This window comes from Plecotus auritus, assembly GCF_963455305.1.
Source record: "Plecotus auritus genome assembly, chromosome: 6".
In the NCBI taxonomy this organism is placed as follows: domain Eukaryota; kingdom Metazoa; phylum Chordata; class Mammalia; order Chiroptera; family Vespertilionidae; genus Plecotus; species Plecotus auritus.
The window spans coordinates 24,611,939-24,634,571 of NC_137773.1; the positions used below are offsets into that span (position 1 = coordinate 24,611,939).

General features: G+C 42.4%; 1 protein-coding gene across 1 annotated transcript in view; it reads left to right on the forward strand.

Annotated features, from left to right (window-relative positions):
• Positions 1-2,918: 2,918 nt before the first annotated feature.
• DPYSL3 (dihydropyrimidinase like 3) overlaps positions 2,919-22,633 on the forward strand; it is a 108,706-nt gene continuing 88,991 nt past the window's right edge. Inside the window, exon 1 of the mRNA XM_080674228.1 lies at positions 2,919-3,377. Within this exon, the coding sequence (XP_080530354.1) occupies positions 2,997-3,377 (381 nt within the window). The 5' untranslated portion in view covers positions 2,919-2,996. The remainder of the gene's footprint in view (positions 3,378-22,633) is intronic.

A 22,633-nucleotide genomic window follows, 5' to 3' on the forward strand; every position in this document is an offset into this window, starting at 1 on the left:
GGTAAACTGAGAATAACAATCACCCTAAATGTGTGGGGTTGATATGAAAACTAACCTCCTAACATTGCATACATGAAATTCTTAGCACAATGCCTTACTAAAGGAATGAAGTCCTTAATAATTCTGTTAGGTAGCTGAGGCAAACACCGAGCAGAAAGATATCAAGAGGTTCAGTAAGACACCTGGCCGAAAGCCCCATAATTACAGAACTGAAGTCAGATCAGCCTTTTCCATTTCAGTCTTCTTTTTTAATTAAATGCACATGTGTATACAGAATTGTTGACTCTATATATGTTTCATTAACAAATATAATTATTGAACATATGCAATGCAGCTTAGTGGTGAGGCAATGTAGCTGTAACAATGGGGCTGATCTCCACCCCTGTGCCCACATGTATGAGCTATTACACGCAAGCACCCACATTCAGAATGGGCCCCTGTCAAAGGACACAGACTCTGCACATATCTTGCATCCCATTATGATTCTGTCATAAACTGGGCATTTACTCAGATCCTCAACTTTCTCTCTAGTAAAAGAAGAATTTATAGTATCTGACTTGCAGTGTTATTAAGAGTAATCAAGATACTGTATGGAGAGTCAACAGCATTGAGCCTGGCCCAGAATAGATTTCTAATAAATGTTAGCTAATATCCTTATTGTCCTCGCTGACAGTGTTGGTGGCAGTGGTGCTTATAGAGTCAGGGGCGAAGAGTTTATATTTCCTGACCAGCCTATCTAAAACTTGGCTATCTTATTTTCTTCATAGCTCTTGTGACTACCTGTTCTGATTGTTCTTATTTACTGTCTGTTTCCCTCCACTAGAATGTTGTTCCAAAGAAGATACATAGCAAGTGACCCCCTAAAAGTCTGTAAATGAATTGAGGGGAGAAGAGATAGACAGCAATGGGAAGGAAGATGGAAATAACCTACATGAGCAAGCGAGAGGGAATGTCCTGCATTACTGATTTCTCAAGAAATTCTAGCTCCATCAACAATCAGCATTTGTCCAAAAGGAGCAGCGAGCTGCCCAGAGGAAGTCAGCTTAAGAAATCATGAATGATTTTGATAGAGCACAGACAGTGTAAGCAAATGCCTTTCTCCTCACTAGGAAGTATAACTTGTGTCAACATCCTTGTCTTTGACCCGAGTTCAGGTCCACTTCTATCTCCCAAACCTTCAAGGCTGTCACAGGCTTGTCACCGAGATCCCATTTTCTAATATCCTAATTGCCCTCCCAAACTGAAGTTGAGTTTCAGGTCATCAGATTCAGTGTAGATGCCTTCCAAGATTGTGTCCATGCACACAAAGAAGCCTGCCAATGCTTATGAGCATTTCATGAGCCAACATATGTATGTGAAACAATTACAATCGTGATGGGCACATAGCAACAGCTCCATAAATGTTCCATGTTGTTGCTATTATTATTATCGTCATTTTCCATGTATTAAAAAAGGATTTATAGACTACCTATTATGTGCCTGTAGATGTTCTAGGCTCAAGATATTCAGAGATAAACTAAACAGATCAGATCTCTGCCTTAATGGAGCTTATGGTATAGTTGGGGTGAAGGAATGTTCAGAAAATAAATTTTAGTACATTGAGCAGAATGGTGAATGCCCCACCCAGATGGATGGCTGTGGACTACACTTTTGGAGAGGACAGGTCCCCACACTCCTTGTTTCACACAGTCATTCTAGGAAGCACTTAATTCACGTAGGATGAATACGTGAATGAGTGAGCAAATTTCGGAGGGGTCCAGTTTAACATGGACACCACAGGTTCTGGGTTTAGGCTATGTGTGCAGACACCACCCAAACTCCACAGTTTGTGGACCCTGTTTATGTGGCAAAGTCTGGGTTAGAATATATATGGGCGGATAGAGGGAGAAGGAGGAGGAGGTTGTGAGAGCTGCATATATGCAAGTAAAATTCTCATGTACCTGAGGTAACATGGAAGGCAAAGTCTTTGGTTGCGCATTTTTTTTAAGGTAAATCTGAGCTTATGTGTGAGCCCAAGTGTAGGGTTCTGACTGAGGTAAATCTGAATTTGAGTCAGTTTGTGAGGTATTAGACTGCGGTTTTATGGGGACAGGGTATCAAGAGTATTTTGCAAGTATTTTGCTGGGGAAAATATGCCAATCACTATTGTAATTGTTTCACATATATTGACTCATTATACATGCCTGTGATCTGTAATGTAATTGTCGGTGGGGCGAATTCAGGGTGGATTAAAGCAAAAGCTGGGGTGCTATATATGTGGAAAGTGTAGATTTGTCTGCGAATCAATTATAGGTTTTTGTGATTATTAATGAAGAGGGTCTCTCTCCCCTACCTCTCTTACCCCACCCCCACCCCCGCACCTCCCGCCAACTCAGGAGCTCTTTATTTGAGGGTGCAATTGTGAGACAGTCCTAAAATTAGGATGAGACCAGTCTGGGATTATGGAACACCAAAGTCTGGGACTGAGTCTGATAAAACTGAGTTGTGTGGGTGTGTGGTTGTAAATCAGAATTTGGCTTTGACCCCTGAGCCAACTAAATTCAAGTGCAGGAGCGGGGCAGAAAGACTTGTGTTTGTGGGGCAAGCTCGGAGTTGGTGTGTGCAAGGCAGCGTGTGTGTGCATGTGTGAGTGAGGCAAGTTCTTGAGTGTGAATCTGGGGCTCTTTGGACGAGCCGGGAGTGTGCGCGCGCTCGTGTGTGCACGCGCGCCGCAAGTTGGGATTTCTACTTCCCATGGGCAGCAAGGACGCGAAGGACGCGAGGCCACATTAAGGTCGGAGCAGTGACCCGGCGAGCGGAGCGCGCCCTGCCCCGGCCCCTGCGCGCGCCGGCTGGCTGGCGGGGGACTGGCAGCCACGGGCGCAGCACTGCCGCCTCTGGCGCGAAGGCTCAGGCGCCTCCTCCCGCCCCATCACTGAGGCTCGGCGCACGCTGCCGGTGGCTGCCCTTTCCGCCTTGGGGAAGAGAAGCCGCGGGGCTCCTGTCGCGCTGGAACCATGGCCTCCGGCCGGAGAGGCTGGGACAGCTCCCATGAAGATGATCTGCCCGTGTACCTGGCCAGGCCGGGCACCACGGACCAGGTCCCGCGGCAGAAGTACGGCGGCATGTTCTGCAACGTGGAGGGCGCCTTCGAGAGCAAGACGCTGGATTTCGATGCCCTGAGCGTGGGGCAGCGGGGAGCGAAGACCCCCCGGAGCAGCCAGGGCAGTGGCCGCGGCGCGGGGAGCAGACCCGGGCTTGAAAGCGACTCCCCGCGCAGGGGTCAAGGCCGGGAGGAGAGCCGGGAGCCCACGCCCGCGTCGCCTGCGCCCACCGGGGTGGAGATCCGGAGCGCCACCGGCAAGGAAGTTTTGCAGAACCTCGGCCCCAAGGACCAGGTAAGGGGCCTGGGTCTCCTTTCCATCTGCCATCCTTCCCGGTGCAGCCAGGGGCGCCATGGCCCGGGGCACAACTTTCTTTTGCTCACTTTGCACAGGAATCGGGGACTGGGAGGAGGAAAAGGGCATCCTCCGCTGAGCATATTGTGACCTCCTAGCCCGCACCTGGATTAGCGCATGACCCCAATTTCAGCATCTAAATGCGCGCGCGGGTCCCCCTGCCTCCCAGCCGCACCCCAGGGCCATTGGTTCTGGGTGGGTGTGTCAGTTCGGCCTGTCCAGGAAGGCTTAGTGATTTCTCTTGTCTGAGTAACCAGACACAATTGGCTTGGCTCCCACTCTGGCCCTTAAATCTCAACTCAGGTCATCAGGGCAGAGGGCAAACTGGTGCTGGAAAAATTGGGTCATCTCCATAGTGCCCGGATGAAAATACAGGATGGGCCCTCTCCCCTCTCACTCTTCGAACATCAGTTCTGTTCCTGAAACTTTTAGGTGCAGAGCCACCAGACTAAACAATCGAATCTCCATGCCTCACTGATGTCCTAGAATGGACATTTCACATCTGTGTTTGTGAAGTGTGTATTTGTATACAGAGCTTGGCACAAGCCTGGGTACCACAGGGATCCAGCTGTCCCTGGAAGAATATCATTGTATTTTTAAAAATAGGCGAGCGTGTTAAGGGTGCACATTAGACTAGCACGAGCTGCAAGTTTTCCCTGCTGCTCTTACACGCGCCAAAGCCAATTTCTTCTGTCTGTATTTTTGAGAAACTTATGTCCCGCTGAACTGACTGAAAGCATGGCAGTGACATCCAGCTTGCCCTGATTGATTTATTTCACAGGAAAATCAGAACTGTAGTTCAGAACATTTAGGGCCTGAGCAGGGCTGGCGTATTCAAAGTTCAAACTGATGCTTTTCAGTTGAGGGACAATAGTAATCAGATACGCCACCCTTGTCTAGAATCTAGACTCTAGATAATGGCTGCAAAATCCAGCCGCATATATTATTCTGCACAAATACTGTTATCAATAATAACCTGAAATGGAAATGTCTGCCTCAGAGCAATTACGGTTAATGCTGACCCAACTTTTAGATGTTTTTCCATTAAAATGCAGAGAGCGGGGGCGGGGGGGGGGGGAAGGATAGCACAACTCTCTCCACTGTTTGATTTTTGGAAGTTTAAAAATAACAAACAAACCTTTAACTATTGGTACCACCAGGGAAAAGCAAGTCCTGTTGGAAAGTGCTGCTGGGAAATAATGTCAGTGTCCCTTAGAATCACTGTTTGTGATTTTCACCTCATTCTTAGATTGTGGGATTTCTCTAGGCCCTATTCAAATACTCTTTTAGGAAAAACTTCAGATCTTTTGGAAAGGTGTCAGCTGATTGGTAAACTGAAGAATGGCCCAATAGGATGGTCATTGCTTGTCTTCAAGTCTGAGTTAATGAGCCTTGAAATGATCCCTTCCTGACTCTTAGGGGTGGGAGAAAGGCTGGAAAAGGTCGGTAGCAATTGCTATGAGTCAGTGCTATTCTCTCTGCTGGAACACCCCTGATGTAAGTCAGATAATATGCCTGCTTTGCAAGATGTAAGAATGGTAACTAGAGAAAGGAAAAATGTTCCTCCTTTAAAACCAGCAATTCTCTCGTTTTCCTTCCTTTTGTAAACCCTATACTTTGGGCTCCTAATTGAAAAATAATAATACAACCTAAGCATCAGCAGGATTTCGAGTGCCACATAGTTATTTGTAAGTTCGGGCTTGCTGTCAGCTTCATCCAGCACATGTTATTATCTCTAATTTGGTTGAATCACAGTGTTAGAAAAGATGGCATAGGTTATCTACTTCTGTACTTGATGGTTATTTCCTTGAAGATAGGGGTTATGTGTTTGGATTTACCTTTGTGACTAAAATACCTGGTACACTGGAGGTGCTCCATAAATGTTTGATACATTAAACCTCCTTCGCCTGGCCTCTGTTTAAATACTGCCATTTTCAGGGTGCTCTCTCCCTCATGAAGCAAATTTTGGATAACTTTACTTAAGAAACTTAAGCCAAAATCTGCCTACTTGTAGTTTCTACAAACGATTCTTAGTTCTGACTTTTGGAAAGAGAAGAATAAATATATTTTCTTATTCTGAAATATTTTAATGATTTTAAGCATCTGGGCTCATGTATCTGTCAGAAAAGACTGGGTAATGCTACAATAACAAGCAATCCCCAACTCTCCATGCCTTAATCCAGGGCTCCTCAAACTACGGCCCGCGGGCCACATGCGGCCCGCCGAGGACATTTATCCGGCCCGCCAGGTGCTGCTGCCTGTCCTGCTTAGCAGCCGACTTGTCCCGGGCCCGCAGTGCGCATAGTAATTTGTTCATAGTTTTTTTTTTAAACTATAGTCCGGCCCTCCAACGGTCTGAGGGACAGTGAACTGGCCCCCTGTTTAAAAAGTTTGAGGACCCCTGCATCAAACAATAGCATTTTATTTCTTGCTCCTGCTACTGGGCCAGCATGGGTCATCAGGGCAATTCTGCTCTTCATTGCCCCTCAGAGACCTAGACTGATGGAGGCTCCATGTCCACACAATCATGGTGGGAAGAGCATGTGGCAAATTGTTCATCGACTTTTAAACTCCCACTCTGAAGTCACAAACATGGCCTCTGCTCAGATTTTATTGGCCAGAGCAAATCATTACTGCACTGGCTGACCAGAAGCAGGGTTAGCTAGAGACACAACTGGAGGATGCACTGCGGGAAGAAGTGCTCTCCCTCCAACCAGCAGCTCCAGCACGTCCTCCTTCTTACGCTGAGCATATGTCATTTTTGAGGACTTGCCTTTTTTTCACTCTTTGCTGGCCATTGTGTGTGTGCAAACTGTTTTTAAGGGGTTGTGGTGGGAAAGCCGAGAGAAACAAAGGGGGCTCTCCGCACTCCTATTTAGATGAGTTTATTTTTGTATTTGATACCTAATAAATTCCATATTCTCTGTAAAAAAACTCAGTGGTCCTGGCTGTTGTGCTTGCTCCTGACACGTTACTATAATGCAGGGCAAGGACAGACCTTCCGGCCACACCTGTGGAAACCTCCCTCCATCCTGCCACCAGCCCATATTCAGGACTCTTGGAGATCAGTGCTCACCCTTGAAACAGTTGCTGCCAAACCCTTATTCTTCCAAGTTGATTGCAAAGTTATCAAATTAGATTTTTTTAAAAAGTCTCCATAAACTCAAAATTGGCTTTGTCTCTCTCGAGCATACCTACCTACTCATTACTCCCACCAAAGGAAAATGAGTTTAATTAATGAGTAAATTATGAAGGAATTAAATAATAAAAGTGTTTGGCAGAATAAAAGTATAAAAATGTTTCTGAGTTATACTCCGGACGCCAAGTTCCAGGTTCGAGATATGACTGGTTTTATGTTATGGTTCTGGACCTACCTGTAAACACCTTATTAAATTTTATAGTTAGAGTTTTCTCATGATAGACATTCATATTGCCAAAATCCCACACAACTTTTTGTTTATAATTTTTTTAAAAATTGGATTTATTGAGGTAAAATTTACATACATAAAATATTACCCTTTAAAGCATACCGTTTTCTGAGTTTTAACAAATAATTTTGTGTGTGTATGTGTATGTTTATATATTTTAATCTTCTGGGAATATATCCTAAGAATCCCCAAACATGAATTTGAAACAATATTTGCATCCCTATGTTTATTGCAGCATTATTTACAATTGCAAGATCCGGAAACTTTTTGTTTATCATTTTTGACAATAAGTGCAGAAAAAGCAATTCCATGTGAAAAGTAAATATTATCTACCACTTCTCAAGATGATTTCCAGAATTGTTCTTGCAGTGAAGAAATTACTAAAGGGGATATAATTATGATACATGGTTGGCCAAGAGCAAATGATAGTGCAAAGGCTCTGTCATCCAATGAAAACAGAGTAATGACATTATGATTACATGTGTGTATTGATAACTCCCTTTCAGGAGCCGTGGGTCATTTCTAAGTCCCTGCTTCCCACACGGGCCACTTTGGGGCAAGATGTTTTTTTCTGAAGTCAGCAGGGGTTTAGGGTGTTGGGGGAGAGAATTGAAACAAATGAGATGTGGCTCTTAACTTCTGACCATTTGTCACGTGCCTTTTGGTCCTGGGCAATAAGTTTTCAAAAGGATTCTGAGACACTGAGTTCTCTACCTTCCCCTGCACAAGGGAAGACAGATGCACGTAGAAGTGTAGGTTTATAAAGGCCTGGCTAGTCCTCGGAATTCAAATCCTGGATGTAAATTATTTTTACAAGGCTGCTCTGACTCATGGGAGTTTGCACTTAGAGAAAAAGGCTCTTGCTTACCTGAATCTAGGAGTATGTTTACTTCCCCTGACTTGGAAGTGTTTGAAACCTTCTAGAACTTTGCTTTAGTTTGACAGTAGGCATTTGAGGTTCATAAAAAGCGTGCCTTCCAAGTAATGCTGGGATTGGCAGGGTTCCCTCAAAGTAATGGCCCCTGGAGACAGGGTTTTGCTGACAGCTCTTGTGAGTCAAGTTTAAGACGGCCAGGGGCTGTCTGTGATGCTTTCCTGTCAGTGATTCTCTAGCTGATTCTCCTTGTGATTTATGTCCACTGGGCATTATCCCTCTAGTAGTGTTTCAGGGAGAGAGAGGCTGCAGCTGACGAGGAACAGGAGCTCTGGCTGTGGAGAATGCCATCTGGGCTGGGGAGCTCAGCCCTCCGGTTTGGGGAGGAGGCAGAAGGCCCATATAGGTGTGTAAGCCCTGTTTAAAAATTAAACTTCTAGGAAAATGTGATGTTAAAATTTATCTGTACTCTTAGCATGAACTCATAGGCATTCAAAAAACAGCTCTACTCCACCAAGAGACAATTAGATGAGTCAGAAACAAACAAACCACACGAAACTAGCTGGATAAAGCATTAGCAGTCTCAGCTTGGAGACCCTAGCTTTAACCAGCTCTACTTCTTGGGCAAGTTAGCTCTCTTCTCTCCGAGCTCCAGTTTCCTCCTTTCTAAAACAAAAGGGCTGGGCCAGATGGTCACTGTGGCAATGGTCTAGAAATTTTTTTGATTGTTCTCCTCTATGCAAATTATGTACACCTCTACATCTATATAAATTACATATACAAATAATCTGTTGATATCTTTTGACCATTAGATAATACAAATAAAAAAGTAGAAAGTGAAAAGGAAAAGATAGCATAATAGGTACAAATAGAAATCCTGATTTTTTTCCCTTGTACCCCAGTAGCTCGTCTTGCCCACCCAATAAGATGAGTGCTTGTAAGTCCGCAATCTTTAAGACAAAAGCCACAACAGTCAGTGGTTCTAATATTATAGTCATTAATAGCCCTTTTATATTGCCTTCTCTCACTCAGTAATACACATGTACGTTTCCTCCATGTCTTTTCATAGCTTGAGAGCTCATTTCTTCTGAACACTGAAAGATATTCCTTGTCTAGATGTACTGCAGTTTATGTTACCTCTCACCCCCGGAAGGACATTTTGCTTGCTTCCAAGTTCTGACAGTTAGGACTAAAGATGGTATGAACATCCACATACAGCTTTTTGTGTGGACATAAATTGTCAGTTCATTCGAGTAAATGCCAAGGAGTGTGATTGTTGGATCATATGGTAAGAGTATGTTTAGTTTTTTTTTTTTAATATATTTTATTGATTTTTTACAGAGAGGAAGGGAGAGGGACAGAGAGTTAGAAACATCGATGAGAGAGAGACATCGATCAGCTGCCTCCTGCACACCCCCACTGGGGATGTGCCCGCAACCAAGGCACATACCCTTGACCGGAATCGAACCCGGGACCCTTCAGTCCGCAGGCCGATGCTCTATCCACTGAGCCAAACCGGTTAGGGCAGTATGTTTAGTTTTGTAAGAAATCTCAAAACTGACTGCCAAAGTGGCTGCACCATTTTACATCCCCACCAGCAATGCATGCAAGTTCCTGTTGCTCCCCATTGCCACCGGCATTTGCTATTGTCAGTGTTCTGGATTTTGGTCGTTCCAATAGATGTGTAGTGGTATCTCGTTGTTGCTCTAATTTGCAATTCCCTAGCGACATCCAAGGTGAAGCATTTCTTTGTATGCTTACTTGACATCTGTACCTCTTCTTTGATCAGATGTCTATTCAGGTCTGTTGCCCCTTTTTAAATTGGGTTGTTCCCGTTATTTCGTTCATGGATTGTGCTTTTGGTGCTGTATCTAAAATGTCATTGCCATACCCAAGTTCATCTAGCTTTTCTCCTGTGTTACCTTCTAGAAGTGTTGTAGCTTTGCATTTTGCACTTAAGTCTGTGATACATTTTGAGATAATTTTTGCTAGGGGTATACAATCTGTATCTAGATTGTTCTGAATGTTCAGTTGTTTCAGTACCATTTGTTGAAAAGGACTGTGTTGGCTACATTGTAGTTCCTGTACTTCTTTATCAAAGATCAGTTTACTATGTTTATATGGGTCTATTTCTAGGCTCTGTATTATTTTCTGTTAATCTATTTGTTCTTCTGCCAACACCACATTGTCTTGATTATTGTTGTAGCATTATAGTAAGTCTTGAAGTTGGGTAAGTGTCAGTTTCTTCACGTTTATAAGTATGATGTTAGCTGTAGGTTTTTTTATAGATGTTCTTTATCAAGTTGAGGAAGTTCCCATCTATTTTTTGTTTGCTAAGGATTTTTATCATGAATGGGTGCTGGATTTTGTCAAAAGCTTTTTTTGCATCTATTGATATGATCATGTGATTTTTTTCTTCTTTAGTCTGTTGATGTGGTGGATTACACTAATTTTATAATATTGAACCAGTCTTGGTTGTGGTATATAATCCTTGTTATACGTGGCTGGATTTGATTGCTAATACTTTGTTGAGAATGTTTGCATCTATGTTCAGGAGAGATATTGGTCTCTGCTTTTCTTTGTGATATGTGTCTGGTTTGGTATTAGGGTAATGCTGGCTTCATAGACTGTGTTAAGTAGTATCCCCTTTGCTTCTGTCTTCTGGAAGTGATTGTAGGGAATTCGTATAATTTCTTTCTTAAGTATTTGGTAGCGTTCACCAGTGAGCCCATCTGGGCCTGGTGCTGTCTGTTTTGGAAGATTATTAATTATCGATTAAATTTACTTAATAAATATAGGTATATCCTGATAGCTTATTTCTTCTTGTGTGAGTTTTGGCAGGTTGTGTCTTTTAAAGAGTTAGTCCATTTCTTCTAGGTTATCAGATTTGTGGACAAAGAGTTGTTCATAATATTGCTCTATCACCTTTAATAACCATGTTGTGATGTTTAATATCCATATAGCGATGTTGCCTCTCTCATTTCTGATATAAATAATTTGTGTTTTCTCTCTTTTTTTCCCCCCATTAGTTATCCTAGCTGGAGGCTTATCAATTATTGATCTTTTCAAAGAGCCAGCTTATGGTTTTGTTAATTTTCTTTATTGATTTATTGTTTTCAATTTCATTGATTTATGTTCTAATTTTTATTCTCTCTTTTATTCTGCTTACTTTGGGTTTAATTTATCTTTGTTTTCTAGTTTCTTTTTTTTAAAAAAATATATTTTATTGATTTTTTACAGAGAAGAAGGGAAAGGGATAGAGAGTTAGAAACATCGATGAGAGAGAAACATCGATCAGCTGCCTCCTGCACACTCTCCACTGGGGATGTGCCCGCAACCAAGGTACATGCCCTTGACCGGAATCAAACCTGGGACCCTTCAGTCCGCAGGCCGACGTTCTATACACTGGGCCAAACCAGCTAGGGCCGTTTTCTAGTTTCTTAAGATGGAAGCTTACACTATTGGTTTTAGGTCTTTCTTTTTTCCTAATATATGTATTCCATGTTATAAATTTCCCTCTAAGTACTGTTTTAATTGTATCCCAGGAATTTTTATATGTTGTATTTTCACTTTTATTTAGCTCAAAATATTTTAAAATTTATTTTGCTTTATTCATATGATTTATACATCATTATACATTATTCACTTATATATAAGTGAATACATTGTTGCTAACATAATTTTGAATAAAGTGTTTTGTTAGATCAATTAAGAATAAGAAAAATATTTTATCTTCAATTATTCTTTCTTCCACGCTCTTCCTTTCTTTATGTAGTCCAGGTTTCTGACCTATAACATTTTTCTTCTCTATGAAGAACATTTAACATTTCTTCTGAGGCAGAGCTACTGCCAACAATTCCTCATTTGTTGTTTATCTAAGAAAGTCTTTATTTCTTCTTCAGGTTTTAAGGCTATTTCACAAAGCTAGAATTCTAGGTTGGTGTTTTTTTCTCTCTCACCACATTAATATTTCACCCTATTGTCTTCTTGTTTGTATGATTTCTGAGGCTATTTGGATGTAATTTTTATGTTTGCTCCTCTGTTGGCAAGGTGTCTTTCTCTCCCCCCCCCCATAGCTTCTTTTAAATTTTTTTATTTTCAATTTTCTGAAATTTGAATGTAATATGTGTATCTTTTTCTTTTCTTTCTTTTTTTCTTTTTTTCTTTTTTGCCTTTTCTTGGATCTTCTTCCAACTGTGGTTTGGTGTCTGACATTAATTTTGGGGAAATTCTCAGTCATTATTGCTTTGAATAATGCTTCTGTTTTTCTTCTTTCTTTCTTTCTTTCTTTCTTTCTTTCTTTCTTTCTTTCTTTCTTCTCCTCTGGTAATACCATTATGTGTATGTCCTATCTTTTGTGTCTCACAGTTCCTGGATATTATGTTTTGTTTTGTTTAGTCTTTTCCCTTTTTGCTTAGCTTTAGAAGATTCTATTGTTACATCCTCCAATTCAGAGATTCTTCCCTCAGCCAGGTCTATTTTACTAAAGAGCCCATCAAAGACATTCTTCTTCTATTACATTATTTTTTTATTTCTAGCATTTTTAAATTCTTTGTTAGGATTTCCATCTCTCTGTCTACATATCTGTTTGTTCTTGCATGTTGTCTATTTTTTCTATGGAAGCATTTAACCATAGTTTTTCTAAATTACTGGTCTGATGATTCCAATAATCCTGCCATGTTGGACTCTGGTTCTGATGTTTGTTCACTCTCTTCAAACTGTGTTTTTTGCCTTTTAGTATGCTTTGTACTTTTTTTGTTGTTGAAAGGTGGACACAATGTACTAGGTACAATGAACTCCAATAAATAGACTGTTAGTAATGTAGTGGTAAGGCGTGGAGGGACGGGAAGCATTCTATAGTCCTATGATTAGGACTTAGTCTTTTGACGAGCTCGTGGCCCTAGACCAGGGGTGGGCAAACTTTTTGACTCGAGGGCCACAATGGGTTCTTAAACTGGACCGGAGGGCCGGAACAAAAGCGTGGATGGAGTGTTTGTGTGAACTAATATAAATTCAAAGTAAAGGAGAGGAGGGGAGAGCAAGAGAACCCTCCGCTCTTTCGGCTCCGCGGGCCAGATAGAACAGCCGAACGGGCCAGATCTGGCCCGTGGGCGGTAGTTTGCCCACGGCTGCCCTAGACTGTAGACTTCACCATGCTTCTCAGACCCCCTCCAGAGGCAGGAGGAGATTTTTCTCTGATAGTCACCATGAGGACAACCAGAGCTCTTGGAGGTAATGGTCATAAAACTGTGATGACCCTCTGATAACTGAGTCCCTCTGGAGTTTTTATCTCTCAGAGTTGTCCACACTGAGTTTCCAGCAATTTTTCAACTACAGTTCAGGTTTTCCTACCTCAGTTGGTTTCCATGGAAGTGTTTGCTTATGGGTTTCTGCTTGGGAAAATTGTGCTTTTCTGTGTCCACCTGTCCCTCTAATTTTTGATGCAGCAGTTTCCCTGTGTCTTCACCGTTCTGCTGGATCTAAGAACTATTGATTTGTTAGTTTGCTTAGATTTTTACTTGTTCAGATGGAGAGGCAACTTCTAAGCTTATTAATGCCAGACTGGAAACCTTAAATTAAATTTTAAAACTTGTGTTATTATGGCATTTTTACAGAGAATCAGTGCTTTTCTAAAGCATAATTTACAATAGCTTTATAGTACTCCATTGTGAATTATCACATATTTAATTACTAATTCCTTTTTAATTGGTTACTTATGGGTGTGTTTTTTCAGTTTTTATTTCATTTTTGCTATTGTAAGTAAGGAGGGGATTGACATCCTTCTAGCGAAATCTTTGTACATATTCATTTCATTACCATTGACAGTGGAAAATTCCTAGACATGACTGCATGTGGTGTGGTCCTTTCGATCCTGCAGGGACATGAGCATGGGACAGTTGCTTCCTACAGGAAACTTCACAAGCAGGACACCAGGGTATTTAAAGGCAGGGAATCCTTTTGTGTGAATTCTGTAAGAACAAGGGGTGCAGCCTGGGCCACATTGCTTAACTGTGGATGAAATTAAGGGACCACAAGAGCCAGGTGAGAACAAAGTAAAAGACATAGGAAGAAGAAGATTTTAAATCTTAGCTGCTGATAGAAAATTAAAGTTATGAAAGGCGACCTACTAAAAGAACAGAAATTACTGTAACAAAGTAGTTCACATCATAAGCTCTTACAATTTTATGGGCGTCAGGGCACAGATATGAGGTTCAAGGTGTATATATTCTAATGAAAAGTTTCATTTATGGAGTACTTATTTATGTAAAGCACGCCTGTCTCTAATCCTCACCATAACTCCACAAAATAAGTATATATCTACATAGTCTGGAAGAGAAACTGAATCTCGGAGAGGTTGACTTCCTGTAATCATACACCTGGAAAAAAGGTCAGGATTTAAGCTCTGGGACTTGTCTGATTGCTTCTGCTACACCACGTTGCTATGGTGGCAGCAAAGCATCGGTACCAAATGAGGTCCGACACCTAAAACTGATGTGGCTAAGAGGACTATTCAAAATGAAATATCTACTCCTGGGACTTTCTGGAGAGTGAGAGGATGGGGTTCACAGAATCAACACAGGAAAGCAGAATTTTGTCGAGTCCAAAAGGTGAACACAGTTGCTAAAGCAGAAAACATCAGAAGCTATGAGGCCGTAGAAAGCTGCCAGGACATAGAGAACGGGAGGGGAGAAATAGGAGGGACTAGGACAGTCGTCATGATAAGCCCCAAGAGCCTAATGATAATTTTTGTTGGGTGCTATGACTTGCTGTGGGGGTCGGCCTGATTTAAAGGCACCTACCAAGGGCAGATTGTATTCAAAGGATGGTGGCAGAGATTGGGCTCAGTCTCTGGAGCCCACACATAGCGCATTTTGCTCAGTGTATCAAAGGCAGAACCAATTGTTTTGTTTTCAAGCAGCTAAACTGTGTCCAAAGAGAAAAGATGCAATGCTTACTTTGAGTTGGAAGTGGGCTGGGGAGGGACGGTTGTCTTCTAATATTCCTACATCCTGTTAGTTAGAAACAAATAAAATTAACGAAATGGAAAGTTGTGTGATAAATGGATACTGAGTGAGAAGGGAAAAAAAATACAGTTGATGAATGATGACACCTCACACAATTAGTAGGGAGGGCCTACCTTTCCAGAGACACAGTTTTCTCCTATATACCACCAGGGGAGAGTCAGGAAGTCAGCTAGTGATACACTTAGGGAACTTTTTAGTGAGGTTACCAGGTGGGGAGCAGGGAGTTTGAGATGGGGAGAGGGATTTGAAATGAAGGCAATATCTGGCAACGCATGCTGTCAGCTAAGAAACTGCACAAGAAGAGTCTGTATACTTTTCCTATAAAAGTCCAAATGGTAAATATTTTAGGCTTTTTGGGCTATAAGCTGTGTGTCCCAACTAGTAAACTCTGTATAGCAGGAGCATGAATAGACAATATGTAAGTGAACGGGGTGGCTATGTGCCAATTAAACTTTATTTACAATTCAGGTGGAGGGCTGGATTTGGCCCAAGGGCAGTTGTTCGCAGACCCTGGTCTTGAATACAAGAAAAGGGGCACGTGTGTGTGTGTGTGTGTGTGTGTGTGTGTGTGTGTGTGTGTGTGTGTTTGCATGTGTGTTAGAGTGGCAGAGTGAGTCCTAGCAACTTTTCAATATGAAAAGATTCGACATTTGAAGTAGATATAGTAACTATCCAAAACAATCTAAAAGACTCAACAAGGAGCACTGGTTCCCGTTTTCAGGATGTCTGAGATTGGAGCAGGAAATTAAAAATAAATACATATCTGACATTGCGGAGAACAATGCAAGGTATTTGAGAATGCCAATCTATGAAGCGTAGGCAAGGCTTTGTAAAGAACAAAGACAGGAGAGAGGGGGAGGTTGAAGAGGATAACCTGGAAGTAACAGTGCGGCAGAAATAAACAAAGGAAGTCCCAGTGATGAGGAAGAAGGAGGCCAAACTTAAAACAAGGCTTTGCTGGAGTGCTAGGAAAAGGGGAGGTACGCTGGCAGCAAACAGCTTGGAGCTGTAAAGAGGAGAGGCAAAGGTGGGAAAGAGCCTTTTCGGAGTGCTAGCAGAATGTGATGTGATTAAATGAACAGGGAGAATTCCTCTTAAGACATGTCAACAGATTACAAATGTGGAGCTTTGGGAGCTGAGATAATGGCTTGTCCAATAAAAGTGTGATTAGGCCTTCGCAGGGAAAGGGGGGGTGCAGCTGGGCATGTGTCTATTACCTTCTGGAAGATGTGTGCTCACTGCAGGAAATCTGACTTAGGGGTCAGCCATTCAGCTGGGGCATGAAGCATGCAGTAAGAATCATTGGCTACACATTCACTCTTTCATTAATTTTTTCTTTTCTTTTTAAACTAGAGGCCCAGTGCATGAATTTGTGCACGGGTGGGGTCCCTCGGGGTGGCCTGCAGATAGCGGGCTCCAGCTTGTGCCCCCAGCCTCGCAGCCCCACAGCCCCGCAACCCCGCCTGGCACCCCGCCTTGGCCTGGTGCTGCCCCCTCACCTGCTCCACCATCCCGCCTGCAGGGTGATTAATTGGGGCCGGGCCCCCCACCTGGCTCCCTCAGTGCCTGGGAGCTGGGCGGCGGCCCAGTCCCCCGCTGCCACCACTGATTGCCATCTGCGGGGTGATCGGGCCCCGGCTCATACTCTCTTGGCCTGACACTGCCTGCTCACCTGCTCCACCATCCCACTGTGGCTGTGGTCCTGCTCTTGTCGGGGCCCATTGGGGCTGGCAGTGCCTCCACTGCCGCCTGCTGCCAGCACCGCGCCGCCGATGCCCTCCATGTTCCGCGCCGCCCGCTGGTGATCAGCGCACATCATAACGAGCTGCCGAACTCCCGGTCTCCCCGTCAAACACCCGGTCGAATGACCACCCAAGGGGACAATTAGCATATTAGGCTTTTATTATATAGGATTCTTTTTTATTATTTATTTTTTAAAATTCAATTTATTGGGGTGACATTGGTTAATAAAATTATATAGATTTCAGGTTTACATTTCTATAATACATCATCTGTATATTGTATTGTGTGTTCACCACCCTGAGTCAAGTCTCCTTCCATCACCATTTATCCCCCCTTTACCCTCTTCTTCCTCCCCTAACCCCCATATCCCTCTAGTAATCACCATACTGTTGTCTGCATCTGTGAGTTTTGTGGGTTAATTTTGCTTAATCCCTTCACCTTTTTCATCCCTTCCCCCATCTCCCTTCCCCTCTGACAGCTGTCAGTCTGTTCTCTGTATCTATGAGTGTGTTTCTATTTTGTTTGTTTATTTTGTTCATTAGATTCCACATATAAGTGAAATTACTAGTATATGGTGCTTGTCTTTCTTTGGCTAGTTTATTTCACTTACTATAATATTCTCCAGGTCCATCCATGCTGTCACAAAGGGTAAGATTTCCTTCTCTTTTACAGCCAAGTAGTAACCCATGGAATAAATGGACCTCAGCTTTTTTATCCACTCATCTACTGATGGGCACTTGGGCTGCTTCCGAATCTTGGTGTTTGTAAATAAAGCTTCAATGAATATATAGAGATGCATATGTTCTTTCTAATTAGTGTTTCGAGTTTCTTTGGATATATTCAACTTTCCTTCCATCCATTCATGGGTCCAACAGATATTTATGGAGAGTTCCCCATGAGCCTCTTCAAGGTCCCAGCACTCAGAGAGCATCAGCCACTTGAAGAAATTGTGTTAATGAGGTGATGGTGCTTCAAAATGAATGCTCAGGAGAAGAGCACTGGGCTCCATCAGGCCAGAGGAAGGAGAGGGCAGGACGTGGATAGTCATGAAAATATTTCTCCAGCACAAGGCAAATGCATCCAACTACGCTGTGGAATCTCAGAGCCAGAAGCAATTTCAAAGATATGTTTTCTCCTTCACTTTATAAATAGGAAAACTGAGACCTTCAGAGGGCAATAAGGATGAAAAATGAAAATTATTGAGTGCTTATTATATGGTAGGCACTGTTTTATTTGTTGTTGTCATTCTTTTACTATGCTAAAATATATAAACATAAAACTTAAAAATTTAAAGTTCAATTCAGTGATATTAAATACATTTACAGTGCTGTGCACTTATCACTATCTTGTTCCAGAACTTTCCCATTACCCAAAAGGAAACTGTAACCATGAAGCAGTCACTCTCCACTCCCCGCTCCCTCCTGCCCCTAGTAACCGCTAGTGTGCTTTCTGTCCCTATAGATTTGCCTATTTCTGGACATTCCATATCAGTGGAATCTTATAATATGTGACATTTTGGGGGAGTCTGGCTTATTTCAGTTAATGTACTGTTTCAACGTTCATCCATGCTGTGGCATGTATCAGTACTTCATTCCTTTTTTGTGGCTGTATAATATCCCATTGTATAGATATACCACACTCAGTTTATCCAGTCACCAGATGGTGGACATTTGGGTTGTTTCTATTTTTTTTTTTTTTTTGGCTGTTGTGAATAGTGCTGTGCCAGGCACTCTTTAAAGCACTTTACATTTATTAATTTAATCTGTTCATGCACACACAAACAAAGAAAACATTGGAAGGAAGAACTATAATTATATCTATTTTTCAATGAGAAAAAAGGTTAGATAGCAAGTTACACAGTTAGTAGAGGGGGTTGAGAGGTTGGAACTAAGACCCCAATTTTTTATTTTCCAGCCCAGGGCTCCTTTCACTCTCCTCACTAGCTCTACTCTGTAAGGGCCCTCACCACTCGCTCCTGACTGCTGTTCCTCAGTGTCCACCCAGCCGCATGTGCTCAGTATATTTGGGGTAAATTAGTTGACTTACTGGTAAACCCTTTTGCTGAATAATATATAGGGAACAAAAGGAAGGACTACAAATTATAAAAAGTTACTCTATGTATTATAATAGTTAATTTATAAAACAACTGATCCGTAACAGGGATTATAAATAATTTATGGTGTATTCATATAAAATAGTATAGAGACATTAAAAGTGATGTTGGCTCAGTTGGTTGGACATCATCCCATAAATCAAAAGGTCACAGGTCCAATTCCCCATCAGGGCACATACCTAGGTTGTGGGTTCAATCCCCAGTCGGGTCAGGCATGGGAGGCAACGGGTCAATGTTTCTCACATTGATGTTTCTCTCTCTCTCTCTCTCTCTCTCTCTCTCTCTCGCTCGCTCTCGCTCTCGCTCTCGCTCTCGCTCTTGCTCTCCCTTCCTCTCCCTCTAAAAATCAATAAACATACTAGTATCCTCTGATGAGGTTTTTAAAAAAGGCTACCGTAGGAGAGTAATGGCATGAGAATGAGTTCCTGGGTTAGTCAGTCTCTCCGCCCTCTGAAGGAAGGCATTATCAATTCCTTGGGTAGGAACACGGAGGCTTAGAGAAGGTAAATAACCTTCAGGAGCCCAAGCCAGGATTCTTTCTACATCCCAAACCCATGCTTTCAGCCGCAATAAAAAATTCAATTGAAATTGAGCAAAATCTTAGCAGTGGCATATTTCTAAGCAGTGAGATAAATGGGTAACTTGTGTTTTCTTTTATTCCTTCAGCAACATTTCAACATTTTCCACAGAGGCCTTGCATTGCTTTTGAAGTTGAAGAAAGGCATTATATTTTCTGTTACAACAAAGAGAATCCTGCTCCAGTTAACTTCAAAACATAGTTGATTAAAAAATGAGATGAAACTCTCATGGAAGAAAACATGGGTCACAGCAGAAGTAAGGAACAGTGCTGGAGAGAAACCCTCAGGGGAGGTCCATCCAGTTCCGTGGTCACTTTCTTTGCCGTCTCAACATTTGGGAACTATTAATGGATGCTGACCACTCCTTCTCCCAAAATAAGCATTTCTATTTCCCAATTCCTTACAAAGTTCTTGTGATGATTTGAGAAAGCGGTTGACAAACCACGCCAAATCACACGCAGCTGTAGCCTGGTCTTGTGTGACGTGGTGGAAATTTGAAGCATTCCGTTGGTTAAGATACACCCCTGGATTCTCTAACCTCTATCTAAAAATTTACCTTGCTCTTTTAAATTAAATTTAATTATTTTACCTTGTTTTATTTTATTTATTGTCAAGGTATAAGTGACATATAACATTATATTAATTTCAGGGGTACAACCTAATCCTTCAGTATTTACATGCATATTTCAAAATGATCACCACAATAAGTGTAGTAAACATTTGTCACCATACATAGTTACAGAATTTCTTTTCTTGTGATGACAACTTTTAAAATCTACAATCTTAGCAACTTTCAAATACATAATACAGTATTATTAACTAGTCTCCACGCTGTACAATACATCCCCAGGATTTATTTAATGACTGGAAATTTGTACCCTTTGACCCCCTTCACACATTTCACCCCCTCCCCCCTCCCTCTGGCAACCACCAACCTGCTTTCTGTATCTGTGAGCTTGTTTGTTCATTTTGTAATTCCACCAATGAGTGAGATTCTCACGTCTGAATATTGCCAGGGATCCCTTGTTTGGGGCCTGTCCTGTAGTCTCCACAGAGTATTTGAGAAATAACCCTTCTTCCTATTGTTAACATAAGAACAATAGTACTTTGTTATTGTTTTTACTGTTGATAGGAACAACATTAAGAAAACAAGTCATTGTCTCTAAGGACTTAGGTTGTTGATATTTAATTCCAAATTCCCCCTTTCAAGTCCCGTCTGTCTCCTCCTTCAATCAGCAAGGATGTGGCTCCACAGTAGCTGTAATATTGTCATGATTTCCATAGAAACCTCTGCAAAGCTGCAAACACAGGATTACACCCTCCCTGCAGGCTGAGGCAGGAAGGCCAGATGGGCTATGAAGGGGAAAGGCCCTCAATGAGACATAAATCACTTGGTGCTGGGGTGGGGGTGGGGGGTGGGGAGACAGTAGGAGAGGGGGAGGGGAGGAGACTACTTGAGGAGGAAAATTGGGTTTGGTGCAGTCTTTGCCACAGGGTGAAGTTCCCAAATGCAGTGCCAGCAGCGCAGGCTGCTTTCCAAGGCCAGAGTCTGGGCCTGGTTACTTGCTTGGACCCTGATGCTAACGAAGGTGAAGACAAAGATTTCTTCTTATGTGAGTTGCTGACCACAGACAGACAAAGGTCCTGGTGGGCTCCTATGTGTATGAAGATAGAGACAGAAAGTTAACACGTAGTACCATCTCTGTGTGCCAGGCTGGACACATGGGTACAGTAGCCCCCCCCCCTCCCCCTTATCTGCAGTTTCAGTTTCCACAGATTCAGTTCAGGTTAACTGTGGTCTGAAAGTATTAAATGGAAAATTTCAGAAATCAGCCATGGATACATTTTAAGTGTATGCTATTCAGAGTAGAATGAGGACGTCTCCTGCCATCATGCTCCGTCCTGCCCGGGAGAATCCCTTTGTCCAGTGTGTCCACATTGTGTACATTACCCACTCATTAGTCACGTGGTAGCAGTGTGGGATATCAGACCAGTTATTAGAGAGTGAGAGACCACATACACATAACCTTTATTACAGTTATTACAGCATATTGTTATAATTGTTTCATTTATTATTAGTTAGTTTTTAATCTCTTACTGTGCCCAATTTATAAATTAAACTTTATCACAGGTAAGTATGTATAGGAAAAAACATAGTGTACATAGGGTTCTGTACTATCTGCAGTTTCAGGCATCCACGGGGCGGGGGGCTTGGAATATAGCCCCACAGATATTGGGGCACTACTGTCTCTTTGGACCTTCATGGTATCCCTGAGATAAGCGTCTTCTCATTTTCTAGCTGAGGTAACTGCGCTACTTTCACTCTCTGTCCCTTAGATCTCAGCTTCACCCTGAGTTTTTCCGGGGACCTTTCCCTGAGTCTCAAAGCCGAGTGAGGTAATCTCTCTTCTTCCGAATGACCTCTGTTGGACACTTAATCATTCTGTTGTACAGATTCTTGTTCACCTCCTTCCCACTAGCCTGCGAGCCTTTTGAGGGCATCTGTTAGTATCCAACACAGTGATTGATGTATAGTAGGTTTCAATATATATTTTTTGAATGAATAAATAAGGAAGTTTTAGTAACTTATTTCAAAGTCTGTCTTTTTCCTGGGTTTTGGAACAGTCCCTGGCATATAATAGGCCCTCAATGGATATTGGAATGAAATAGTGAATGAATGAGCATCAATTAGCTCATCACCCACGGTACCAGGGAGTCATACCAAGCTTTCCTGACTTCCGGCGCTGTATTGCATTAGCTGGGAGGAAAGATCATTGTCATGTCTAGCCAGCAATTCAAAGTGCATAGCTTCCTGATAGGGGCTTGGTGCTGTCTGCTTTGTGAAGTACATCTCATTATATAACAGCTCTTGTACTTATCTGAGGCCACCCCCAGCCTGGTGGAAAGAACATTTGTCTGAAAGCCAGGAGAACTGTTACTTATTGTGTAAATTGGGCCAAATCCCTTTATCTTGGCTTCTTCATCTTTAATACAAAGGTTCATTTGAGATAAACCTGAGATTTTCTAGGAGCATACATTCTCTTTAAAAAAAAATCCAAAGTAATCTTATGCATAACCCTAATAAGAGTGGAGCTGCTTGCTTAGAGGCCCTCCCTACCCTTCCCTTCATGGGCCCCACCCCCACCCATGCTAGCCTCTGAGGAAGCTCAGTGGACAACAAGGTCTCTGGTAAACACAGTTTGGAACCCACTACAACAGATGATATTTAGGCCCCTTTGGTTCAAAAGTTCAAGAATTCTAGAAATATGGACACTGAGCCCCTCAAGCTATGCAGCCAGTCTGGGCTAACGGTATGTGCCACTTATCCTTACAACAAGGCATCTTGATGGAGGGGAATCGGCATGGGGTTTGGTCTCATGATTTCTGGTTTAGGAACCCAGAACCACCACTTCCCCAAAGGGTGTAACCATTGAG